The 23,327-nt window shown below is 36.3% G+C and overlaps 1 protein-coding gene across 4 annotated transcripts; it reads left to right on the top strand.

Annotated features, from left to right (window-relative positions):
* Positions 1 to 192: 192 nt before the first annotated feature.
* Positions 193 to 22,358, top strand: LOC122630798 (atypical protein kinase C). Of its 4 annotated transcripts, XM_043815724.1 has the most exons (11): positions 197 to 289; positions 554 to 860; positions 1,050 to 1,122; positions 2,501 to 2,733; positions 17,718 to 17,768; positions 19,082 to 19,167; positions 20,033 to 20,327; positions 20,601 to 21,053; positions 21,252 to 21,724; positions 21,852 to 21,967; positions 22,133 to 22,358. In XM_043815724.1, exons 2-11 carry the CDS (start codon positions 710 to 712, stop codon positions 22,218 to 22,220), a joined length of 2,019 nt encoding a protein of 672 aa, XP_043671659.1. In that variant the 5' UTR covers positions 197 to 289; positions 554 to 709; the 3' UTR covers positions 22,221 to 22,358. The 4 variants fall into 4 exon arrangements, with proteins under 4 accessions (XP_043671658.1, XP_043671659.1, XP_043671656.1 ...); XM_043815723.1 differs by having other exon boundaries at positions 193 to 860; XM_043815721.1 differs by lacking the exons at positions 197 to 289; positions 554 to 860; positions 1,050 to 1,122; positions 2,501 to 2,733 and adding exons at positions 3,290 to 4,989; positions 5,080 to 6,229.
* Positions 22,359 to 23,327: the final 969 nt, after the last annotated feature.

Raw genomic sequence — 23,327 nt, 5'->3', positions numbered from 1 at the left:
GTATATCTCTGACATAGGAAAGAATGGTGTTGCATAGTCGTTTCATGGATTGTCACGGGTGAATCACACCTCCTTGAGCTCGTACGCGCATAAACGAAGTTTAATTGATATTAAGAGGGGACAATTATCAAGGATCTGGAACTGTGAGCAGCTTCAACCGCCTCTCCGACAGTTCGCCGTTTGCCGACTACCGTAACGTGGATATTTACTAGCTTTCAAAATTTCTATTTTTATCCCTTGTGTTCCCGGTTAATCTACGTTGTTTCCGTTTCATCTCCAGCGTGTCTATGTAGTGATATTTTACGATAATACATTGTGTTATTTCATTCGTCAATAAGAATAAGATTTAGGATTATTTTATTTTTATCATTTTAGTTTCTTTTTTTATCATTTCAAACTTTTATCTTAATGCGCGATTATATTTTGAGATTTGACTGAAAAATTAGATAAACAGTCGTTGAAGCAGTGTTCTTCTTTTTTCTTTTTTTACCTTTTTAGATCTATCATCAATTCTTATTTCAAAATTAGATATCAATGATATTAACTTTTTAAGAGCAAACGTTATCCGTTGTTGGAGATGTGATGGAGTTTATTACATAATTATATATGCGCTAGATTGTGACATTGATATGCTTTTGTAATAGATTTTGAGATAACTATGTCAAATTGACACTGTGGATTAAAAAAGTTTTATGATATCAATGTGATCATGATTCCAAACAGATTGTCTAATAGTGCACAGAGTAATATGACAACGAGCACTCAATTTGTGTTATATTTACATAAAACAAGAAGAACTGATGTATCTTTCTTTAACTCTTATTACTTTTTCAATATGACACTTGGTCGTGTTTTTAAGGGTGAGTCGCTCGTCATTGTCTTGTTTTTTTATCCAAGAGCAAACATATAGTTTAGAAATATGCTAATATCTAGATAGTTAATACTTAGATAGCAGTAATATTATGCTAGGCAGAATATATCGTATATGGATGTTACGTCAATAATAGAAATAGAACGTTTACTGAATATCTATTTTACTTTTTTTTTAGGTAAGGGACAATCTAAAGGGCAAGCAAGAATGCCTGCGGAGATGGACATACGCGTCAAAGTTATATATAATGGGTAATGCGCAATTTTGTATTATAACATGCTGTAACAGAATAAATCTAGCTTATGCTAGGTTTTATTTATTGCTATCAATACCCGATATTGCTATCCTGTATTTATTTTTTTTTCTCCGAAAAACGGTCTTTTTTTATTACTACCATTAATAAGTATCTTTGTTATGGTTTTTTTCAAAGGGTCATAAGACGTTTCGTCGGTTAGTTTGAAACAACTTGTGTTCTGATATGAAATATTGAAATTCCACCTTTTTCATTATTACTTCATGCGTTTAATCACATATGAAAATATTTAATTAAAATACGATATCATTCATCTTAGATGAATAAACCAAAATTGTCATGTAACACGAACAGGGCGTAAGAGGATATCGGACCTTAAATTAAAAATTGAAGAGAAGTTAATTTCGATCGAAGAGTTATTCGTTATCGTTCATTTTCGCTTTGCAAACGTTAATGCTTGGTCGTAATGGTTGTTCAATGATAATTATCCACTCGGCGTTGCCAAGTTGATTCAACGCGCGAGTCTTGTACAGCGTGGCAAATCTATGTAGCGCTAATAGCACGTCCTGGATTTGCTCTCACATGGCTGCGGTATTATCGCTTAACGGAAGAGAGTATGTATGAGAGATATTGTCATTTCTTTTTTTGGCACGGTTATTGGTAAAACAGAAAATACAAAAAAAGAAAACGCGACAAGCGCTTTTTCATCGATCAATGTATCGTACATGCATTGACGTTAATTCACTCGTTCACATCGAAACATTGATAGCAGTTAGAAATAAAAGGACCAAATATTTTATACCTATTCGAAAATGCAGGAGCAGTTTGAAATCTACTTTACGAGAAACTATTTCAGATGCGATTTCTCGCGATAAATATTATCAGGTTTTTTATTTAATCGTTCGAACGCTACATTTCTCTCGTGCTAATATCGGAGAAACGAGGAACGTACATTTATCTTCGTGACATATTAAACATATTAAACGATAGAAAGAGTATACGCGCGTTCGATGATGAATCGTTCATCCGTTACGCTTTGTCTTTTTTGGTTTAGTAGATGGTTACGTTTGAAAGGTGAGGCGCGCGGAAATGAAAGCATCAATCGGAGAGGATGTTGCGGGATTTGTAAAGAATCTAAACGATGATTACAAAGAAAGAGAGGAGAGGGTGGAAGGGGAGGGAGGGGAGAGGTATGGGTGTCGTTGGTAAGGGACAATAGATTTCGACGATTGGTTAGAACGATAAATGAAAATGGATGGGAGGAACATAGAGAGATCCCCGTACGTCGATGGACGTATTTACGATTATGTGTTTAGAATTCGAAAAATATTTTTTTTTTATCCGACATTTCGTATAAGAGCCCAATTTTATATCAGGGAGGTCCAAATTACATACGTGACGGCCGGGATCTCGGTGGATACGTTGCGGGAGGAGATGAGAGCGATATGCGGGTTCGGTGGCGCAGGGCCAGGTTCAGGGCCGGACCAACAATTCACCATGAAGTGGGTCGATGACGAGGGGGATCCTTGCAGAATCGCGTCGCAGGAAGAATTAGACGAAGCGCTGCGACTGTACGAACTAGAAAAGGACACGGAAATAACGATACACGGTCAGTATCATCAGCTCTGTCTCTTAATATCTTCATCGATGAGATGACGCGGATTATTTAATTGTTTATCTTCATTGAAAATTATGCAACGGAAAGAGAGAAAATAGAAACGAACGAATCGAACGAGTATATATGAGAACGATATGAGGACAATATGATTTATCTCTCTCTCTCTCTCGCGCGCGTGTCGGCGAAATACTCGAAATGAAGTTTGCCACGAAGCAACCTCTAGTCGCTCCTTCTGTTCGGGAAATATATGTATATATGTATATCATTATTAAAAGGGAATATATAGGTGGTAGGTACTCTTGCTTTTAATGGGTTTCGCGCGTTTATTTCGTCAGCGTAGAAAATAAATGACTCAAACTTTCGAATTATTTTCTCTCATATTTTCGACCAATATTCGACTACCATTTTTCTTTTGAAACGACTACATTTCTTTTTCCCTCTCTCTGTTTTTTCTTTTTTTTTCTTTCTTTCGAAGAAAGTATATTAGCTAACTAAACGAGTATCTAAGTACATAAATAATGTTCTGTTTTTTCTTTTTTTCTTTTATCGAGCCTACTCGAAATCGTCAAATTTGCGAAAGTTTCATTACGATAGTTTTTCTCGATTGATAGATCTCTCGATTTAATGAGGTCGAGGTCGATAATTTTTTCTTATCTTTTTCAAAGAACAGTATAGAATACTTGCTTTAAATGGAATTTAAATGCATTCTTGTCAGCGTAAGTATAGGTCAGCACACTTTGCTCAGTTGTTCGATGTGTCGCGTAAATGTAGGATCGTCTAACTAGAGAACCTAACACCTCGTTGTCACGCGTGTTTCGCTAAGAGAAATGCATTAGAACGTTAAACAATGTTTACGCGTGTTTAAACGGCGTTTAAGTCAAGCTTGTCGAAGTGTAAAAGCAGGCTTCATGGAATCATTTGAGAAAACACTTTGCTTACGTTACTGCAAAAAGCGATAATGTCCTTTCCTATTAAAGATTCGATCTTTAAATACTTAATATCATTAGGATATTAATCGACTTAGATTTGAAAGTTTATGAGCATGTAGGTCGAATAATAAAGTATTATGGATTAAATATTCAAACCAAACAATTTTGAAAATAGTAATTGGGGTAACATCTTTTCAACCATTCTTCTAACGTTCTATTCTATGCGAGTACGTAGTACTTCCACGAACGAGGAGTCCCAAACGTAGGTATTAATACCTATCCCTATTGTCTTACCGTGTCTAAAAGGACAAAGGAGATATCGAACAGTCACGATTTGAATCACTACTTTTAGTAGAGATACCTTCTATACTTGGATCAAAGAACCCGGTTACCAACGTAGAGAATTCGACGTCCTTAAATTGTTCAAAATAGCATGTTAATCGGTTTATGTACGAATTACAAAAGTCTGAAAATACTTCTTCCAAGTAGAGTGTGCCGAATTAGCAAAGAACGAATTTCAAAAATCAATTTACCTGAATTGATACAGAAACTAATTCATCACGTTGCAGGAATAATTTAGAGCACTCGAATTGTTTTCGCAAAGTTAGAGTTGCGACATAGCAGCTTTGATCCCTGTAACATGAATCTTTCGGTAAGATTTAGGTGAGTGAGAAGAAGGTGTCCTAGGAGCGCAGCATCCTGCGCAGAGATTCTTTGGTGTCCTGTCAGCTTCTCACCCTCTCTTGCTCCACACCCGTGATCACGACAGGCGTGTTTCTTGATAGTCGAGCAAAAGAAAGGAGCTAGGAAGAGGGTATAGAGCTAGGAAGAGTACTTTCCTTCTAGTTTTGTGTTCGGTCTTCTTACGTTGCTCGTTGTCCTGTTTCTCCTTGCCTCGTCAAACTTGGCCAGTGTTAGCAAAACGGCGTAGGGAAAGAAGCAAAGGTACTGGCAAAGGGGTAGGACGGTTCGCGTTAAACCTAAAGAGGGTGTAGATATAGGAGAAAGAGGAAGAGGAGGAGGAGGAGGAGTAGTTGGAGAAGGTGGTGGAGGTGGAGGAGAGAAACGAGGGAGCGCCCACCACCGGCGTCCTCGAGTTTGCGCGTTTTGCTTCGGTCGGTAGCGCGCGCCGAGCGACGCTGCCAGTTAACGCATCCTGCCGTGGCAGTCGATATCCTCGTACGGACCGATCAGCAAGGCGACGATCATCGTTAGAGTTCAGACAGAGAAGAGGAGTGACGAGAAGAGTCACCGTGAATCTTTATGTATCGCGAAGGATTCGTCTGATAAGGAAAAAGAAGAGGAAGAAAAGGCGAAGGTAGAACGAACGGAATAATCATTGTTTTTTTCCTGTCGACGACTTGTCCGTTTGTAATTCCATCGTCTACTGATTCTGTGCGTTCGGTAGGTGTCTAAAGAAGACAGGAAGGAAGGAAGTTGAAAGAGAGAGGTCGCAAAAGAGGCGGTAAACGTGCATCGATCGAGGCAGCGATTCGTCGCTCGCTCATCCGGATTCTTGTGAAAGAGAGAGAAGGGAAGAGCGAGAGAAAGTGCGAGACGCATCGAAAGGGAGGGGAAGACAGAGAGGGAGAGGGAGGGAGAGAGAGAGAGAGAGAAAGAGGAAGAGTAGAGAGGGAGTTTGGCGTTGCCAGCGGAAAGAGGCAAGGCAGGATAGAGGAAGGTCACGCGCCGGCACGGCTGGAGTCGGTGCGAAATGGCTTGGGGCTACTGGAGCGCGACTTCCGTCAGCGATCGAAGTCGGTCGCCGCGTCGAGAAAAGGACAAACAACAGCAGCAGCAGCAACAACAGCAACATCAAACGTTGCATCAACAGCAGCAACAGCAACAATACCAGGAAGTGCCGCAGGGAGGCTACGGGGTTCAGCAATTGCAGGCCGAGTCTGCCCCTATTGGCAGCGGAGGCTTAGCACCGGAGGAACCACCCCGTGGCACGATGATCCAGGCTGGTTCCTTCTACTCGTATACCGCAGCAACAACGGCAGCCGCAGCCGCAGCCGCAGCCGCAGCTGCGGCTGGACGTCGAATCGGTGCTCCGGTCGAAGGTCCTTCCTCTTCCTCCTCGAGCGGCATACAAATTTTACCTAGAGAACGACACGTCGTCAAACCTCCACCGGTCGGCAATTATCCACCTTCGCCTGGTAGCGACTCCGGAGATTACGAGCAAACACCGCTCGGTGGTGGTATCGGCGGTTCTCGAGCAACCGAGTGCTCGCCACCGCCCCTACCTCTTGCAGCCAGTCCACACGGCATTGCCGCTGCTGGTCTCGGTCCTGGTGCCGACATCCTGGCACAACCCTGCTCCTCCTCCAGGATGAAACTACTCGCCGACGAGACGGCCGAGGAATTCTCGGACGTCGACTCAGCTGGTCCTGAGATTATCTACGCGAGCAATGGCCGTGGTATCGGGACCACTGGCTGCCTATTGCACGGTCCCTGCGCTGCTAATCCACCGCCGGAACCCGCGCCTCCTATACCCCCCCTCCTGGATGAACACACCTCGGCACCCTCGCACATTTGGTTCAACGAAATCACCTGGGGTAGGTCTTTCTACGATTCGTCTTTTTTTCTTGTTCTTATTCTCATTCTTATTTATCTTCTCTCTTACCCCTTCTCTCACCGAACTCGTATTCAACGTTACGTGGAAGTTATTTATCGATTGGACAACTCTCATGTCCCTCGCTTGGAATTCTCCTAACCAAGTTTCTTTCCCCGTTGTACTACTCATGTCAGAGAACACGCTGTCTTTCTTCGCGGTGTCCCGGTCTAACGAACCTAGTGTGTACCTAATGCGAACCTTTATAAACATGCAACTTTGCGCAACCACTGAGGCGCCACCACCCTCTTTCTATATCTAGGGGACAACCTACCTACCAATACTCTCAGCCTTTTCTCCTTCTATTTTAGCCCTTTGTCGTGCGATACCAATCGATTTCGTACGAACAAACGCGTTATATTTTAATTATTACTTTTTCTCACTCTCCTCTCGAGAATACGATTAAACGAAATTGAATTTTATTTAAACTTTGATTCGTGTTAGACTTGCAAAAACAAGAGAGAGAAATTAATCTATATATTTCTTCATACGTTACCGACTGGCATGTTTCATATTTTTATAATCTCGATGCAAAAGTTTGTAGCATTCTAAAGATTTTAAACGAATTGCCAATAGAATTACGATCGTGTTATTCTAATCACAAATTTTCAGACGATTATATATTTGAGGAGAGAATCTATAGATTGCATCAAACTTTTGTTCACAAGGCTATATGAATATAAATCTTAGATTATGCTTGTGGAAAGTTAAAGTATTGAAAAGAACACCCACGGAATTTTAATATCTATTGTACATTATAAATATGTATATATATATATATATATATATATACACCGGGGGTGAATATTAATGAGAATTGAAGATAAGGTAAGTGTTTCAAGGGTTTATGAATCAAGCCGACGTTTTAATATTTTTTTGGGGAAAAAAAAAAGAAACAAAAATTGGAATTCTCTTGCCATCTGCGAACGAGTCATTCAAGTTAACGCACGAAACGTTAAGAGTTAATCACGCTGGCGATGCTTTCGACGTCGTCAGAAAGTAATTCGGTTTTGGTCTTTGATGTGCCGGTGCTTCCTACGAGGCCATCGTAGGACCATTCTCAAAGCTCGTTTATCACTTCGCGGCACGCTCAAAGAGACGCGAATTTATGCGAGCAATCGCGAAGCTAATGCTTGCTCGTTAAAGTTCACGTTTTTTCTGTTTTTTTCTCTCTTTTTTTTTCTCTCTTTTCCTCTCTCTCTCTCTCTCTCTCTCTCTCTCTCTCTCTCTCTCTCTCTCTCTCTCTCTATTTCTCTCATTCGAACGGAATGGTCTACTCGTTTTTTTTTCTTCATCGACATACTACTTTAAAACAGCAGGCTTTAGATAATATCATTTCGATGATTTATCATTCGAAGGAACAAATTTATTTGTGATTTAATAAATTAAATCGATACTTTGTTCCTGTAAATACATGTGATCTAATTTTTGCATTATTTCTACTGTTATAATTTTTTCTTTAATGAGATTAGTTTGATATTATTCTTTTTTCAAAATTTCGAAAAATATGAATAATAAAGCGTTGAAATGAATAAAATTTAGCAGTTATATGTCGAAAGTATGATATCGATTTTTTCAATCATTTATGATTATTTTTTCAGTGCGAATAATTTTTTGATATCTTACTTTAGAATGTTACTTATTTCTTTTTTCAGAGTACAGTTTTATGTATCTATGAAATTAACTAGAATTAACGTGCGAGAATTTTTTTATTTTTTCTAAAGTACACATTCATTTCAAACGAACAGATGAAAGAAAATGAAAAAAAAAAAGTATTTGAAACTTTTGGACATATGTAAAACAATAGAAAAAAAACTTTGATGTCTAACTCATAACCTTTGACTTTCTACAAATTTTGTTATATATATATATATATATAGATATATATATATATATTATATATTTTATATATATAGACACACACATAGCAACGGACTATTTAAAGTGTTATGTATAAACCCTCTTTCTCTCCCCCTCTCTCTCTTTGTGTGTGTATATTTCGTGATCTTTCTCAACCATTGTCACGTCTAGACAGCATACGATATTTGAACTAAAATTCCCGACAAGTCTTGCGAGTCCATTTTCGTTGAACAGTCATACTGACGCTGACTCAAAGGTTTTTGACGTTTTTAGAGCGCATAGGGGAGGAAAAACTTTGTTCTACAGAGAGCTTCCACCATCTTTTCCGCGGTTACCGTGAAGATTAAAGCAGCCTGTTCTCTTTCTTTCTTTCTCTCTCTCTTTCCCTCTATCTCTCTCTTTCTCTCTCCATTTGTACGGACGAATAAGTATAATATTTCTGCTTCAATCGATCTCCCACAAGTTGTTCAACGTAGTACCACCACGTACCTGATCGCGTAATCGTTCAGACGCTTTAGCGTTTCTTCGGTCCTCTTCTTGTGCATCGTAAAGAAAAGTGGAACTTTACAGTGTCGTTTGAACGGCACTTCGAGTTACGTCCTTCTCTATAACCCTTGTCTACGATACCTCTACCTATCTATCTACCTACCTACCAACCGATCAACCAACCAACCAACCAACCAACCAACCAACCAACCAATCAACCAACAGACCAACTAACCAACCATCTTCCTACCTGCCTTCCTATCTACCTACCTACCTACCTATCTACCTACCTATCTACCTATCTACCTACCTATCTACCTATCTACCTACCTATCTACCTACCTAGCTACCTACCTACCTCCTATGTACATATCTCTTGAACTTACGGAACGTAAAAGCTTTTTCGAATCGTGTCACGTTTGCTCTACTCTTCTCTTCGTGCAATAAAAAACAATAGCGCGTTGGTACATGTTTCTGGCTTTGACTAAATTAACTACAAAATTGATCAAATTCCTTCTTTTTTCTTTTTTCTTTTTTTTGTAATTTCTTTTCTCTACTTTTTTTATCTTCTTATTTGTTTTCTTTTTATTTTAATTTTGATTTTTATTTATCTATTTTTTTATTCCTTTTTTTTTTTTTTTTTTTTTTTTTTTTTGAAAAACCGCACTAAAAACGATAGCGTTGATACACGTTTTTAGCTTGAAATAAATTAACTAAGGAACATCAATTTTTTTTCTTTCTTTTTTTACACGTAATTTCTTTACTTTTGTCTCGTTCTTTTTTATTCTTGTTTTCTTCTCAAGAGCTTAACCAACATATTCACGTAATCTTTTCAAATGATAATACCGTACTTATACCGCCCAGCGATGTTCTTTATAAAGATTTAATTGCTCTGCTTCCGCACTCTCGAGCACGCAAAGGAAGAAGGCCGATAGCGACGACAACGTGTATACCACACCTTTCTCGTCTATACGTATCTACGTCCGTCTCTCTTCTTCCTATTCGTGTTCTATTGCAATGGTCGAGAACAACGACAGACCTAGGGATATACGTTCGTGTGTCCTAAATTGGTGAAACGATCGCGACGAAATTCGATAGGGTAGATAGATGAGAAGAAACTCCTTCTCCTTATCGCTTTTTCTCTGGCCTCCTTTGTGTATTAATTTTGTAAGTGTATGGGAGAGATAGATAGAGATAGGTAGATAGATAGATAGATAGATACATAGATAGATAGATAGATAGAAAGAGAGAGAGAGAGAGAGAGAGAGAGAGAGAGAGAGAGAGAGAGAGAGAGAGAGAGAGAGAGAACCAGTAGATGTGCTAGTAAATAATTTATACGAAGTTATCTAGCAAGAAAATAGTTGAATGCAATGAGAAGAGGAAAAATACAAACCTCTGGTAAAAAGTTTTCGATCAGAAATTAACTAAAAATAAACACACACATTTATGCTTTATAATTATCAAATATTATTATTTATTGTTGAAATATGTTAATGGGAAAGTAAATGTGGATTTATAATATAACATGAGTAAGAACAAAATACAATAGAAATTGTTGTATATTATTAAAACAATGAAATGACTTGAATGAGCCCGAATTTAAATCAAGTAGACAACTTATGGGAAAAATATAATTTCTTTGATATGCCAGTCATTATCGTACGAGGAAACATAACAAAATATTCTTGAAATGTTATTTCTTTTGTAAATTCACCAAATTAACAAATTAGATCGATTACTTTTTCCCCGGATTTCTATTGATCAAAAGCTTTTTTCCAGACAACATTCTTTTTTTTTTGTTTCCTTTTGATAATAAATAGGAATTTTTGTTTTTTATCATTTTATACTACAAAACCTTTTTTTTAAATTACTTTTCCATTAATTTCTCAACAATAAATAATAATATACAATCATAAAAGATAAAACGTAAATCTATGTGTTTTTAGTTAATTTTCTATTAATTTGTGTCTGATCGAAAACTTTTTGTCAGGGGTTGTAGGAGAAGGAGAAGGAGAAGGAGGAGAAGGAGGAAGTGGTGGTAATGGTGGTGATGGTGGTGGTGGTGGTGGTGGTGGTGGTGGTGGTGGTGGTGGCGACTAAGGTAAGTTATAGATATTGCCTTTGACGTCATCTGTTTGAAAAATTACGTCGAGTAACAGCTGTGTATGGCGGATAAATTTGGGAAAAAAGTCATAGAGGTACGAAACGGCTTTTAATAAGGAAAAGAAAATAAACTATGTTCGTGTGGGTATAGTCATGATCGAGATCTATGTACGTATTTATTTCAAACTGATTGCGATGATCGTGATTAAAATTCCGACGTATATTATCGTTGAGTGAGAAAAATCATAGTTGCATATTGCAATCTCGAGTTCGTACATATGTATATATGTATATGCATGTACGTATGTATATTTATGTCGTTCTGTTTGACATATACGATTTTTTCCTAGTGACGTAATCATTCGCGTCTCATCTGTATTTGGTCATACACGTGGGTGAGTGTTCCTCATATTTCTCTCATCTAGATTTATATATACGTTTAAATCGCTTGTTTCGTGCTTACGAGGTTTACGCAATAATGAACATTTTTCTTTGAAATTTTTAATAATCCTTGCTACATCCATACCTTGCGTATTTTTCTGTTTTATCTTTTAATTAAAAATGAAAGCGTACGGTGTGCTAACATAAATAAGAATGTTGTGCAAAACAGTCGGTGTTCAAAGAGGAGATTACTATTTACAATTTTACAAGATAATACGATTTCAATTTGTTTTTTGTAATCTACGATGTTGAACGTATAAATATAATGCAACTTATTACATTCATCATTTTGAATATGATGTAAAAAAGAGAGAAGGAAAAGAACGAGCACTTGAAAAATACAAGATGAATAAATCTTTGTATTTCCATTCAATAAAACTTCTTAACCAGGCTTTGTAACTTGGATTATACAGAAAGTACATTTAATAAATAACATATATAAATATGAGAACGTGTTTCTCAGCTTGTTTGTTTTGATAACTCTTTTCTCGTTGAAAATATCAAGAAAACACTTTGACTCAGCGAGCACGCAAATACATACGAGGGAAGATGATCGAGAGATAAACGAGACTGATGCTTTCACACACAGTGTATCTCTTTGAATGTTATTACAATGAGTTTTATCATCGTACGCATCGATGTACTGGTTCGTAATCAGCTGTTACCGGTCTTTATCTTATCTTACACGCTGCAAATCGCGATTCTCGTGTTAGAGAAATTAGAGAGAGAGAGAGAGAGAGAGAGAGAGAGAGAGAGAGAGAGAGAGAGAGAGAGAGAGAGAGAGAGAGAGAGAGAGGGAGAGTGAGTGAGTGAGCGAGCGAGTGAGATAGAGAAAGAGATAATCTTATCATGTCGCCTAACCGGTCGGTTCGCGACTCAAGTGTCGTTACCTTCTTCGTCGATTTCAGTTTCTAATCGAGAGCTCGAGATCGCGTGAGATCGTTCTCTTCTCTTTTTCTTTCTCTCTTTCTCTCTCTCTCTCTCTTTTCTTTCTCTCTTACCATTTCTCTTTCTCTCTCTCTCTCTCTCTCTCTCTCTCTCTCTCTCTTTTCTCTTTCTCTTCTCTCTCTCTTTCTTTTTTTCTCTCTTTAAACGCACCGATGTCGTATTCGCGTGTATCGTCTTCTTCCTCTTCTCGTATAGTACAAGGCAAAACAACACTTGACAAATTCTCTGACTCCTTTCGTAGGTACGACGAAGATAAACAAATTTGAAAGCGTTTATATCTCTTTTTTTCTTTTTAGAATTAAGTTTATATTATATCTATTTGTCCCGCAGTGTTTTCGTCAGTATTATAATTTATCTGTTTATCAATTTATTTATCTTATTCTCTCGTGTTCTCTCCCCTCTCCCTCCCTCTCTCTCTCTCTCTCTCTTTCATATTAGACACGTGTATATGTATACATATTATATGTACATAGGTAACATACACGTAACCTCGATTTGTCGAGCAAACGCTATTAAGAGTATTTCAAAGTCATCCTCTCGTGCCTTCGTCATTGATCACTCTCGTAGTTTGCGCGCCATAACGCCGCCTGTGACACCGTTCTTTATTAAAGAGGACGTCGAGAGAGAAGTGCTCCAAATGGTCTTCCTCGTTCGCCTCTTCTCGATTGCGGAAGGTGGTGCATCATGCTTTTTCTTTCCTTCGAGTTTCTAGTCTACTTGTGTCTTTTTTCTTTTTTCTTTTTTCTTTTCTTCTCCCTCTCTCTTTCCCTATCTTTTTTTAGGGGAAATTTTATCTTTTCTAAAGGAAATCAGCAATCATAAAGATCATCGTTCGAGTTTTATCTCGGTTTTATAAGAAATTACTTTGTGCCCTAAACCTTTTTGTGTTTTATTTTTTTCTCTCTGTCTCTCTGTCCCTGTCTCTCTCTCTCTCTCTCTCTCTCTCTCTCTCTCTATTTGATATTTATTTTATAATACACGTTGATTTTCTAATGTGTTTAACATATAAATTGGTATTTTAGAAGAGAAGAAGAATACATTTGTTTCAAGATAGTAGACTTCACATAACAAAACTACTTTGTTAGCTTTGTTACGTTTTCTCCGTTTGCTATAACATCCAAGATATTTAACATATAAATTGATATTTTAGATATGATAGTATTTTTTATTTCTTTTTATTTTTTATTTCTTTTTTTTTTCTTTCTCATGCATAGAGAGAAGAAAGTTACGCTGATTGTAATCACTTTGTCGATTTATCTTTTTACAACAATATTGATCTATTTTCCTTTTTTTTTTTGCAGATTTTAATCGATTTTACAAACACTTTAAAATGTTCGAAGACTACTGATTAAATTAATACGATATGATTACACTTACGTGATACCTAATCTTGTTAGTGTCTCGTCAGAATAAAAATATGACCTTTATTAAACTCTGTTACGAGCTTACGGTGACAAAAATTCGAAACGATTTTCGATTTGGTTGTTGGTACGTATGTATACGTATATCTACGAGAAACGAATCATTGTGTTTTCAATTCGAGAGAGCTTAAAGCGACACTCAGCACCGATGATGTTACTTTAATTGCTCAACTCGACGCGACACGATGTCACGAGAAAAAAGACGCGTTCGTTTTTACTCGAATCGAATCCACTCGTCGCCAGTCGGTTCTCGATCGTTTTCTCTTTGACCCTTTTTATAGTTTGATATATGTACCAATATGTATTATTTGCGAGTAAATCTAAATGACCAGGTTATTAAAATTTTAGTGATTAGAAACTTGATATATCTCATTAATTATGTTTAACGTCAAACCTAATTTCAATGTTTATTTAAATAATTAATATAATATACTATGAATTAATTAATATTATGAAAAGAAATGGATTATATTATTATGGTTATTGCAAAGGATTAAATTTATTATCAAAGTATATACTTGCAAAAATATTGAAAGCTAAAAAATACTATAACTTGTATCTCTATAACCATATTTTATAACAAGTACTAAAAAGAAACCACGCAAACGATAAAACGCGACTCGTTAAAATTTCTCTTTTTCATGTTCTTAATCTCGAAGTTCACGATACGAAACGATCCGAACTTTAGTAATAGCTAATGCAATTTCTCTTGTTAAAGATTTATAGCTTTAACTTTATCCAAATGAATTTTACCTTTGGACAGTTTCACTGTTTAATATGTATGTATATACGTATACACATGTACTACTTACATGTACCTATGATCGTGAAATTATGGGGTTTTCGTGTTCTTTCCCTACAATTTTCATAGAACTCACGTACATATACATATACATTAACATTCCATTACTTTTTTTTACGGTGATAGCGAGTTCGTCGGTTTTTGTAACTGTAAAAGAGAGATAGAGATAGAGAGAGAGAGAGAGTTAGAGAGAAACAAAACAAAAAAGAAGAGACAGATAGACAGAAACAGAGTATCGAGTTAGTAAACGAGCTTAACTTTTTTCAACGATCTGAGAGAGAGATTCCGATGCTTGTAACATTGTTATTTTCCGTTATGTGTTTGTAGAAAGTTTTGTGTCTACGGTTACTATATACACGAACATAACGTACATACGTAAATGGTCGACAAAAAATGACCTTTTCTTCTCTCTCTCTCTCTCTCTCTCTCTCTCTCTCTCTCTCTGTCTCTCTCGCTCCCTTTTTCTCTCTCCTGTTTTGCCCGCTTAAAGTTCGAGGCTACCACCGCCTCCGAGAAGAGGTCTGCGCTTGAATAGTGTCGCTTCGCGAGTACGCCTCGCTTTGTTACATCTTCGACCGTGTATAAGATACTCTCTTCCTTTTAGCTTTCCCTGGTTTCCCTCAAACCCCTTCTACGCGTATCGAGTTTTATTACTCGTACGACGACCCCGATCTAACTTAACATTTTATTCTCTAAGATTCTTGGTCCGATTAGATGATGGAAAAACTCTGGACAAAGGTAATGTGAACTTAAAATCTTGCGATATATTTCTTACATATTTGTTGTTGTTGTTGTTTTTTTTTTTTCTTTTCCTTTTACGTCTATACATATAGATATATTTTTCATTCGTTGCAAAAATATGTAATTTTATATTTCGAAAGTGCAATTTTTGCAATTAAGAATACATATGAATAGCTTATAAATAAAAATATATATGTATGAGTAAGAGATGAGATAAAAATAAAAGGTGCAATCGATCGCATAATCCTTTCTATTCGTATTAATTTTTAATTTTAGTTATATAGCAATAATGTTATTTTATTTTTACTTTGAAATATGATATTATCCTTTTATGTAAAATTCATGAAAATCTTACGACCCTTTAAAAGCTCGTGTCCTATAGTTACTCATCATCACAGAGGAGTTTTAGAGGATATAGAAGTGGAACGAAACGTGAGTTAGACTCAACACATACTCATAAACGTATATATGCACGAACGATACACACACACACACACACAGAGAAAGAATGATAAACGATCTCTCTATTTCTAAATGGATTTTTACATACTCGTCATTTGATCAATTTATCGAAAATCTTCAAACGTATTAAATCTCAAATATCCAAGTTAATAGACGAATATGATTTATAATAAATTGGATTTTTTAACAAAGTCCACGCTAATGACCGCGTTACGAGATTATTCTTAATTATTTGATTTTATATCTATCTATGAACGTGCATGTATCTACATAAACATGTGTGTGTGCATATGTCGAGATGAGATGAAGAAAGTGAAGTGTAGTTAAGTCGTATAAGAAATGTATAACTAATTGCAAACACACACACACACATAGAGCATGAAATATCAAATATCTACGTTCCCTATACGAAGTTTGAAGTTATTATAACGGTTGATAATTTTCGTGACATAGGCATGGACACGTTAGCATCCCCTCGTTAGCAACGTCATCGACTTAACGCGAGTTCTATATTCGTGGCTTTATTAAACCCAGTGAGGACCGGTGTATTCTAGCTTAATAAATATACATGCATTCTTGATTCGTCCATCGACCGTGTCCGTGGAGCTCCAAGTCCAGCAGTTTGCTCCCCAACGACACTTAACCTTCTTTCTTCGCTATCTCTCTTTCTTTCTCGCAATTGTCTCTCTGACGTTAACGAACAAAAAACAAATGATTTATAAAAGACGAGCATCCGTGGAACAAAGTAAGCTCGATTGTACCTCCTATGACATGTATATAAATTTATATATATATATATATATATATATATATGGGATGAATTCTTTCGTTGATTTATTTTAATCGTTTAGAATGCAAGAAAAATGAGAGATAGATAAAAAAAAAAAGAGAGAGAGAGAGATTGGGAAAATACCTTTTCATTCAAAGTTACGTGAAACTAGTCGTGCGATATATTAAAACGCGTTTCTCTATAAACTACATTATTGCTTTTCAAATCGTTGAATCAGAACGCTCGGAAAACGAAAGAGAAAGAGAGAATACAGTGAAGCAATTACGAATGTTTGCGACCGATAAAGAAAATCGCTATTCGAGCGAGACTAGGAAAAGATCTGTATTACATGTATGCTTGTATACCTGAATCTATTTGTAAGATATAGACATACGATTAGTATTATACACGTGTTATAATACAAAAGCACGAACTTGGATCGTTCATTACACTTCTTTATCCATTCTTTTTCTCTGTCTCGCTATTTCTCTTAAATCCTTGGAGACTCTTACTTCATTGATATTTACTATTATGGTATAGTATACCTAGCCAAGGTAAATATATGTGTGTATATGTATATATATATATGTGTGTGTGTATATGTATATATGTATATGCAGTAAATCCGAAGCACCGAATAAAATATGAGTCAAGGAACTCTGGAGAGTCGAAGGATCGAAATGAATGCTCTTTCAATCATGAAATTTTCAATTTCTTGTCTTTCCTAACTACACACAGGTATAATCTATTCGACAATTTACCCTCTTTTTCTCTCGTTCGTTTCGAGAATATTTAACAAATATGAATAAATATATTCATACGGCGCATGTATGTACATATATGTATGTATGTACGAAGGAAGTAGGAATGATGTTAAAGAATTTTCTTCGAGATTATTTAATTATACAAAAAATATATTTCAATCACGAATAAAACATACGAGATATAAAATACATGTATATATGTATGTATGTAAGTACATAGAAATTAAATGCGGTGACACGGAATCTTAATAGTTTTGTAGGAACATAACGTTATCGTTCCCAGTTCAAATATTTTTCAATATTCTATTTACTTTTCTTCTTTATTGTAGTTTCGTTACATATCTCATGTTTCACGAACTCGGTCAACATAATTTTTCTTCTTACATACATACTGTATGTATACGTAAAACTTATACGAAATATAATAATAAAAAAAAGAAGGAAAAGAAAAGAAAAGGAAAAAAAAGAAAAGAAAAGAAAAGCAGTCATACATTTATATATATATATATATAAATAATATATATATATTTATATGTATATATTTATAAAACATATATCTATACATATATAAAAAAAAGACAGAGGAAAAAAAAAGAAAAGAAAATAACGTACGTGATCCATATCTTCTGTTTCAGTTTTTCCAAATGTGCCGCCCGCCCCAGGAATGCCTTGTCAAGGAGAAGACAGTGAGTGTTTCGTTGCATTTAACGCCATCAGTATATAGTATATTATATCGATGCTCGTTGTTGTTTTATAGTAGTGTTGCTTTCGATCGTGTCTTGATACGTATACTAGCCAGCGAGTTGGTCGACGAACGACGGTAAAATGGATCGACCCCGGACACTTTGTGTGTATTCTCGGCAATATCCATCGATGGAAAATTTGTAAATCGATCCGAATGAATCGTGACAAATCGTAATCATTATCATTGTTATCACCATCATTATCATTATCATCATCGTTTGTCGTATTGATTTCTTTTTTCGTTCTCTATCATATACATACATGTGTATGTATCTATCTATTTATGTATATGTATGTATGTATGTATGTATGTATGTATGTTGTATGTATGTATATATGTATGTATGTATGTATGTATGAATGTATGTATGTGTATCCAAGTAATTTCACGAAAGAAAGATACTTTCAAGCACGTAGAATATTTAAAATTTCGCGGTTGCCCTACGACGAAAGACGAGATGTTTACAAATTTTCCGTCGTGCGTCTCATTGTCGTTCTTGTGTTTTGTTACGTACATATGTACATATATATCGCGTTTTCGTCCTCGTGAAGTAAGACTCCTATTAAACACGTGCGATTTCTAAACGAATTTACGAAAGCATGGAGCAGTTAAGTCTAATCCGATTCTTTCTTCAAGTTATTCAACACGGTTAGAAACATTTCTATCTATATATATATAATATGTATATATATATATATGTGTTATATATACATGTGTGATAGAATTGATTTATATAAATATACATGTATATATATATATGTATATGTATATATATATATATATTTATATATTTAAATGTAGCACGCGAAAGAGACCTGTGAAACGTAGAAGAAAAGATTGCTTGGAAGAATTATTGTCATTAAAGCCATTTTTATATTTTATCATTTCGTATTTATTTACTTATACGTTATTTACTTATCAGAGAAGTAGCAAACACACAAATATATGCACTTACATATATATGTCTCTAAATCGTCCACACGATCTTTTTTGCTGATTATTTATGTTGCCTTTTGCATTGTTATTACGTATTGTTATTGTCGTTGTTGTACTGTTGGTCGTCTTCGCACTATTCATTACGTTGTCATGCCATGTTCTCATTATATTTTCTTTTTCTTTTCTTCATTTCGATGTGCGCGGAATGAATGAATATCACAGGTATTCCAATCACCGTAAATCCTCTCACCCTAATACCACCCCCACATAAAATTCCTTCAGCCTTTTGTGACAATTATTTGGTTTCATTTTCCAAAGGAAGCATATACAGACGCGGAGCACGTAGGTGGAGGAAGCTGTACCGGGTGAATGGACATATATTTCAGGCGAAACGCTTCAATCGGGTAAGCATCAATATATCTAGGTGTATATATATATATATGTATATATATGTATATATATATATACATATATATATATATATATATAGAGATAGATGTTTTTCTTTTACAATAAAAATTTTTCATTATTATTTCGATATATATATTTTTTCTCTTTCATATACATACCGATCACCATCGAGCCTGTATACTATATATATATATATATATATATATATATGTATATGTATATGTATGTATGTATATATATCTATATAGAATTCTATCTTTTTCCCCTCTCGTTTAAAACATGATCAAACGACATGATCGTACGAGGAAAGAGGAAGAAGGAAACTTGCTGGCTAGTGAAAGTTCGTTGATAATCGAGCTTTCTCGCAGAAGGATCTTCTCATTTCTTTTTTTTCTTCGTTCTTTTCCTTTTTCTTTTTCTTTTCTCTTCTCTTCATTCGAAAGATTAGACGCAATACACTCTTTTTCGCTGTTCTGGCATATAGAATACGCTGCCGCCTATATGATAACGTACGTTTGAATATTATTTTTCTTCTACACGCCTGAAGAACTAATACAATAAACGTAGTAGTAACGTGGATTCGTCTCGATGCTTGGAGAGGCTGAGAATAACGTATGGCGGAATCGGATCGAGACTCTGATACGATGAGGGAGATAAAAGGAGAAATAGAATGTTTGTTTGTGCGTGTGTGTTTGTATGTGTCTGTGAGGGGAGAGGGAGAGGGAGAGGGAGAAAGAAAGATAGAGAAAGAAAGAGACACAAACAGACATGTACACAAACATAAACAGAGACAGAAAAGGGCCAATATAGGTATAGGTACTACCGATAACTAACTTCCTTGTTTGACTTCCTTCTCAGCGGGCGTTCTGCGCGTTCTGCCAGGATCGGATCTGGGGACTGGGTCGGCAGGGATTCAAGTGTATCCAGTGCAAGCTCCTTGTACACAAGAAATGTCACAAGGTGGTGCGGAAGCCCTGCTTGAGCATGCATCAGCAGCAACAACAGCAACAACAACAATTGCAGAGCACGGAATCCCAGACGATCGACAGGAACGGCGATCAACAACAGCCTGATTCTCTACGTTGCAGTCCGGCAGCTCATCTCGAAGACGAGATCGCTGAGTCGCCGATCGTCGAGGAGCACTCACGTAATCGTAAGAAATCGATTATATTAACACGTTCTCGATCAAATTTTACTTTTTAATAAGGATAAAAAGAGTCTAAAAGATATGATGATTATATGTATATATATATATATTTATTTATTTATTTGTATTTATCTTTTACTTAAGGGAAGAAGAAACATTAAATCAGTATACGACTCTATGTGAAATTTATTGGGTAGTCAACGTGTTAAAAAGGAATTCTTTTAGTAGAAAGTATAGATTTATAAATGATGTTTTTTTTTCTTTTTGAATATAAAACAGGAACCGGTAGTTACGAAGGGGAAGAATTGGCATTGGACACGGTTACTGGCGCTGATAATTCAAACGATATGCAGAGACAGTACTCGTTGAACGATTTCGAACTCATCAGGGTGATCGGTCGTGGCTCTTATGCAAAAGTTCTGATGGTCGAACTTAAGCGTACCAAGAGGATCTATGCGATGAAGGTGATCAAGAAGGCATTGGTAACAGACGACGAGGATATTGACTGGGTGCAAACGGAGAAGCATGTATTCGAGACTGCCTCGAATCATCCCTTCCTCGTCGGGCTTCATTCGTGTTTCCAGACACCCTCTCGACTCTTCTTCGTCATCGAATTCGTCCGAGGTGGAGATCTTATGTTCCACATGCAAAGGCAGCGTCGACTTCCCGAAGAACATGCTCGCTTTTATGCGGCCGAGATCAGTCTTGCGTTGAACTTCTTGCACGAGAAAGGTAAGTAAATATGTGAGGTATTTAATTTTTAATCTATGTTTATAAATAAATATATATATATATATTTTTTTTTATCTTCGTTTTAAAGCACAGAATATGTTTAGAGATTTGTTATCGTACATAAATTTGCTCGCATATAAATTTAACCTCCGGAATTATTGGATAAAGATATAATGAACAATAATATTCACACGACAGGTATAATATATCGAGATCTAAAGCTGGATAACGTATTGCTGGATCACGAGGGACACGTCAAGCTTACGGATTATGGAATGTGCAAGGAGGGTGTCCGAGAAAGCGATACCACTGCGACTTTCTGTGGAACACCTAACTACATAGCCCCGGAGATATTGCGTGGCGAGGATTATAGCTTTTCAGTCGATTGGTGGGCTCTTGGCGTTTTATTGTACGAAATGTTGGCGGGTCGCAGCCCCTTCGACATCGCCGGTGCTTCGGAGAATCCTGATCAGAATACCGAGGATTATCTCTTCCAAGTTATATTACAAAAGACGATTCGTATTCCGCGATCGTTATCGGTAAAGGCCGCTTCCGTTTTGAAAGGCTTCCTTTGCAAGGATCCCGCTGAGAGACTCGGTTGTGGAAAGAGGCCTTCGGCCTTTTTCGATATAGTCACGCATTCTTTCTTCAAGGCGATCGATTGGGAAATGGTATGTCTCTTTTCTCTCTTTTTCTCTCTTCCTCTCTCTTCTCCATTCGGAATAAATAGATAGATAGATAGAGGTAACTCTTGGAATATACGAGTTCTAACGTGCTACGTTAATCGATAATGCACAGCTTGAACAGAAGCAAGTCACGCCGCCATATAAACCACGCTTGGATTCTGACCGCGATTTGGCAAACTTCCCGCCGGAGTTTACCGATGAGCCAGTACATCTGACGCCGGATGATCCGTAAGTTTTTAACTATTCAAAACTTGGAAAGTTAGTTTAGGAAACACGGTTACTGTTATCCGTTTATCCTTGGTAGCAGGGTGTCGAAAGATAATAATCATACTTTGAATACATGAACATATAATATTATCCCGTTGTTCTTTTCTTCTTCTTTTTTTTTTACAGGAGAGTGATCGATAAGATCGATCAGAGCGAGTTCGAGGGCTTCGAATACGTGAATCCGTTATTAATGTCCCTGGAGGATTGTGTGTGACAAGAGCCGCTCGTAGTTGTGCCACAGCACGTACAAGAACAACAACAGCAACAACAACAACAGATGCAACAGTTTTATATGGAAGAATTGTCGAACAAACTGTCGAAGCTACGAATCGATCCCCTCCTTCGCATTAGTTCAGATAATCAGGGCTATCATAACGATGTCTTCGTAATGACGTATTCGCAAGAGAATGAGAACGACAATAATTACAACGAGTATCGTCTGCCGCCGATCTTCCCGTTTCGATACGAAAGACCGATGTGCTCCCGTTCTCTAAGTATAACAGATGTGACATATGATTCTGGTAACAACAATAATAATAATGCGATTATCGCTACTGATTACGATGAAAACGATTACGACGATGTGGAGGACGAGAGTCCTAGGAAAGGACTCTTGAAGCAGATATTTTGCCTTCCATTAAATTAAGATCGTTATAGGGGTGCGTTTTTAAAATGAAACGAGAGAGGAGATGATTAAAACAAGGGAAGAGATATATTCAAGAATGATCGATTTTATCTATCGTTCTTTTTTTTATAGACAACACAGGAAAAAGATTTTTGAGGCCTACGACAACGTTGAACTTTTTTTTTTAAAGTTCTCTCGTCATTCTGTTAAAAGACGAGCGCATTCGAATTCGTCATATATATATATATATATATATATATATATATATATATATATATTATATAGGAATTGTACCCTTACGTTAATTCTCTTGATATGGTGCTGCAATGACTTTATTCTATTAACGTTTAACGTTATTTTCAGCTATTTTTATGCTGGGAAATGAAGTTAAAGAAAAAAAAAGAAAAAAAAAAGAGAAAACGTACCTGACTGCTTCGACTAATCTCTCTTTCTCATAAAATATATTATTCCATTGTGCAGTCATTCCACTTATATCTATAGATAGATAGATATATATATATATATACACACACACACATATATGTATAATGAGGATTAACTGTTTTTGCTTATCCTTTAACTGAACGATAGCTTAATATGTTCAAACGAATCAGGCGGAATAAGTCAACTATATTTAAAGAAATATTACAAGTTAGAAATTAGATGCATTCAATGCCAACATACCAAACATAGGTA

Source organism: Vespula pensylvanica, chromosome 7 (assembly GCF_014466175.1).
Source record: "Vespula pensylvanica isolate Volc-1 chromosome 7, ASM1446617v1, whole genome shotgun sequence".
Lineage (NCBI taxonomy): Eukaryota > Metazoa > Arthropoda > Insecta > Hymenoptera > Vespidae > Vespula > Vespula pensylvanica.
This window is presented reverse-complemented; position numbering and strand designations above follow the sequence as displayed.

Excerpts from the sequence above, each read along its gene's own strand:
- LOC122630798 (XM_043815721.1), top strand. The coding sequence starts at position 5,386 with ATGGCTTGGGGCTACTGGAGCGCGACTTCCGTCAGCGATCGAAGTCGG. Across the intron at positions 17,769-19,081 it reads GCCTTGTCAAGGAGAAGACA|GAAGCATATACAGACGCGGA; the intron begins GTGAGTGTTTCG and ends CATTTTCCAAAG. Across the intron at positions 21,054-21,251 it reads GAACTTCTTGCACGAGAAAG|GTATAATATATCGAGATCTA; the intron begins GTAAGTAAATAT and ends TTCACACGACAG.